The following is a 4,023-nucleotide window of genomic DNA, read 5'->3' on the forward strand; positions in this document are numbered from 1 at the left end:
TTTACTTATGACACGAATTACCAAATTGCAGATCACTAAACGCTCATTTATAATATTGCTGCGGCGGCATCAGACCAACAGACAATTTAATCATAATGATCGTTTGAGGGAAAACCCTGTCAGCATGCATGGTGCACGCGGAGCAGAGCAGAGGGGGGAGGAGGCTGTCAAATGCGTCACGCGAAGGGTGTTTCCTACAGACAGGGCGTCCATAATCAATTGTCAAACACAGTAGCCAATCACAGGGCTCATGCTAATCAGGATGCTTTAAACCCTCTGATGAATCGGTTCTCTGCGCACTGACCGGATTTTAGCTGCACACACCGATGGAAACGGCTGCTCCCACCTCCTGCACCTCTGACTGAAACTTTTCCCACTCCTTCACCTCACTAGTAGTAACAGGACCTCCTCAGGAATAGCTCACTTGCGTTGAAGACAGAAGAGCTCAGCTGAGAGGAAGCGCTCATTCACTGTTCTGCTCATTTCTTTCGTTGTTCTTCCCAAATTAAAATCGTCATGTCTTGCGGTGATACGTCGGATCAGAGTCGGCGGTTCTGCGTTTTGTCTTGGGATCAGGTGCACCGCTTGGACTCGATCCTGGGGGAGGCGGTCCCCATCCACGGCCGAGGAAACTTCCCCACTCTGTCCGTGCAGCCACGGGAGATTGTCCAGGTAACGGCACTAACCCACCACGAATATGAAATTGAATTGGATGCAGCTGACTGTCTTTCAGGCGGTTAGATGGTGAAACGTGGATCAAACAGTCACTTTTACATAGTCTCTCACTGTGATAACACAAGGGGAATTAAATAGTAACATGAAGTCTGGAACTCCCTTTGAAACCTCTCTAGCACCCCTGGTGGTCTCCAAACCCCACCGATAAAACTCAGGCTTTAACCTACAACCTATATAGGTTATTTGGATCCTTGCTGTAATCTACTTTCATGACACATTACATCCTTCTTTTTGTCTGTTTCTCTACAATGTATTCCTTCAGTGATTTATTCTTTCATAAATATTTGAAGGCAAACTATGACTCTTCTGTATATCTTGGTGACACTAAATTAAGGTGTTCTTCATTACAATTTGTCAAACAACAGACTGAGGAGTTGCAGCTCCCCTGGTTTGACTTAAAATGTTTGAAACGGAAACGTGCCAAGGTCCCTCCACATTTCCAGCCACATTTCTACATTGTGGCTGGATCACATTTCACTTCTCCTGGTGTCTCTTGATAGTTGGCTATGCGTTAATTGCAAAATAAATGGCATGATAGAATTTCATAATGAACATATAGCAGCTTCCTAAATGAAGTCGGGTAATGTTTTTGGAGGAGAATTTTTTTTTTTTTAATTTATTTTTTATTTTTTTCTCCTATTTGATTTACACATTGACAACCTCAACATGCATGCGAAGCCCAGTGCTACATGCTTGTGGTTGTGGAAAGATGAATGCTCCATTGAGCTTGCAAGAGATTTAAATGTGGGGACTCCGTTTCTCCTGGATCTATGGAAACCCCCATACCATATTATTCTGCTCAAATCTGCCATCTAGCCTAAATGTACATGGATTTTGATGATGTAGTTGTGCCTTTTCTGTTTTACATCACAAGAGGCATGACTGGGAGTGTGGACCTTTGTCCCACTGCAGGGTTGGAGGGATAAACGGGCCTCAAAAACATCCACTGCAGCATCATGAAGTTCTAGAGTCCAAGACGTTACAGGGCCGTAACTGTAGATCTAAGATAACAACTCTCTCTGTTCTCAACTGCTTCACAGCTTTTGAGTGAGAGAACACTCCATACCACTCAACTCCTTGCACTTTTTCCCCCTACTTACCTTTTTTTGAATTCATTTATTTTTTTCCCCTCAAGAAATGAGTGACACTTGGCAAGATTTGTAAAGCTAGCAGAGGCATTCCTGCTTCCACAGAAAAGTGTGTGCGACTACCTGTCGTCAGAGGCCGGAGGAAGGAAAGGTGTCAAGTGTAGGCCAAACCTTGAATTTGGCTCAGACTGCACCGACCGACCACAGAAGCACACAAACGGCACAATATTATTACTTCTGATTGGAGTTTGAACCTCATCTGCCCCACTTTATGGATGAATGATTACAATGCTATTACTGCCAAGTTATGCAATTATGATCTTATCTGTTCACACACTCTCCAGTGTGGAGGGTTGACTTGCCTTTTAAATGTTTGTTTGTCCGTAGCCTGACCCAGCATGTATAAATAGAGCCAGCTTGTTATCTGATCACCATGAGAGAGAGCGTTAACAGACACTAATCTGAGAGGCCAGTGGGGAGATTTAGGATTGGGTTCAAGTGTGCGACAACCCATTTGTACTTCAGGTTTTACATGTTTGAACAGTATGCAAAGTATTATTTGAAGTGTCAATTGTTGTTTTTCATTAGTCTATTACATGAATTAGTCTTTTAAAAGGCTTGTCAGACGTAACAAGGCAACTGTGGCAGAGACGTAGAGCGGGTCTTCCTCTAAACGGAAGATCGGTGGTTCGATCTTCGGCTCCTCCAGTCCGTGTGTGTGTGTGTGTGTGTGTGTGTGTGTGAGAGAGAGAGGGAGAGAGAGAGACTAGAAATGTGCTGTATAAATTCAGTCCAATTGTGTCATCCAGATCCAAGTTTCCACCGAACACTTTCATCGCTTCCAAATGTTTTCAGAACAATAATATCGTTTTTATGGCACAAGTTTAATATTAACTTCCCTTCAGGCAACTTGGCTGAATATGTTTGTCTTATTTCAGACATATTTCCCTTTTGTGACTGCTAGCAATGATGTTGGCACACCGTGTCCAGCTGTAGATCATCCTCTTCTAATGTGGCCGCACTGAGGCGAGACTGTTTAAATGTCTCTCAGGTCACTGGGACAGAGAAAGGGAATAACCACTGACCCTTAATGACCTGAGGTTGTGACGTTGAGCCTAAAGAGATTTTTTTTCTGGACATCACTGGTCTTGCCACTGGTGTTCACTCTCTTTTGTTTGCAGTTCAGGATTATATATCGTATCGCTGTGTTTGTGATAAGATGAGACAATCTGGCACAGTGGGAGATGGACCTGGAGCACGGAGTTCTGCTGCTCTTCAGGTTTCATTCAAACTGAGGCTGATGGTGATTAAATGGATTTTTGTAAGCGGCAATATAGATCTGGCCTTTACGAGTTATTGATTTCAACTTGGCCCATGTCGAGCTTATTTGCAACTAAAAGGGCATAGTTTTCAAATGTTTTGATTTATCTTTTTCCTTAAAAGAGAACCTGTATAAATTCATGTATTTCATTAATAACGCGCTGTGTCTCTGTCTCGTTTCTGTTCAGGTGGTGCGGGCGAGGCTGGAAGAGAGGGGTGTGTGCGTTAAAGACGTGAGGCTGAACGGATCAGCTGCCAGTTATGTGCTCCACCAGGACACTGGACTGGGCTACAAGGACCTCGACCTGATCTTCGGGGTGTCTCTGAAAGACGATCACGCCTTCCGTCTGGTAAAGGACGTCGTGCTGGACTGCCTGTTTGACTTCTTGCCAGCCGGAGTCTCCAAGGAGCGCATCACGGCACTGACCCTCAAAGAGGCCTATGTACAGAAACTGGTGAAAGTCTGTAATGACACGGACCGCTGGAGCCTCATCTCGCTGTCCAACAACACGGGCAAGAATGTGGAGCTAAAATTTGTGGACTCTTTACGGCGGCAGTTTGAATTCAGCGTGGACTCCTTCCAGATTTGCCTCGACTCTCTGCTGTTGTTTGACCGCTGCTCAGAGACGCCCATGTCTGAGAGCTTTCACCCCACTGTGATCGGCGAGAGCGTGTATGGGGACTTCGAGGAGGCCATGGACCACCTGTGTCAGAGGACCATAGCTACACGCAGCCCGGAAGAAATCCGAGGGGGCGGCTTATTGAAGTACTGCCACCTGCTGGTGCGAGGGTTCACGGCCTCTTCGGAGAAGGACATGAAGCACATGCAGCGCTACATGTGCTCGCGCTTCTTCATTGACTTCTCTGACATAGGAGAACA

General features: G+C 45.3%; 1 protein-coding gene across 1 annotated transcript in view; it reads left to right on the forward strand.

The window, feature by feature from the left end:
* The first annotated feature begins 309 nt into the window (after positions 1 to 309).
* The window catches only part of tent5ba (terminal nucleotidyltransferase 5ba), a 4,511-nt gene continuing 797 nt past the window's right edge, over positions 310 to 4,023 (forward strand). The window contains exons 1-2 of the mRNA XM_031853478.1: positions 310 to 672; positions 3,332 to 4,023. The exon at positions 3,332 to 4,023 is cut by the window's right edge and continues 797 nt beyond it. Coding sequence (XP_031709338.1) covers positions 517 to 672; positions 3,332 to 4,023 — 848 coding nt within the window. The 5' untranslated portion in view covers positions 310 to 516. The remainder of the gene's footprint in view (positions 673 to 3,331) is intronic.

This window comes from Anarrhichthys ocellatus, unplaced genomic scaffold, assembly GCF_004355925.1.
Source record: "Anarrhichthys ocellatus isolate YVR2014 unplaced genomic scaffold, GSC_Weel_1.0 scaffold13, whole genome shotgun sequence".
Taxonomy (NCBI): Eukaryota; Metazoa; Chordata; class Actinopteri; order Perciformes; family Anarhichadidae; genus Anarrhichthys; species Anarrhichthys ocellatus.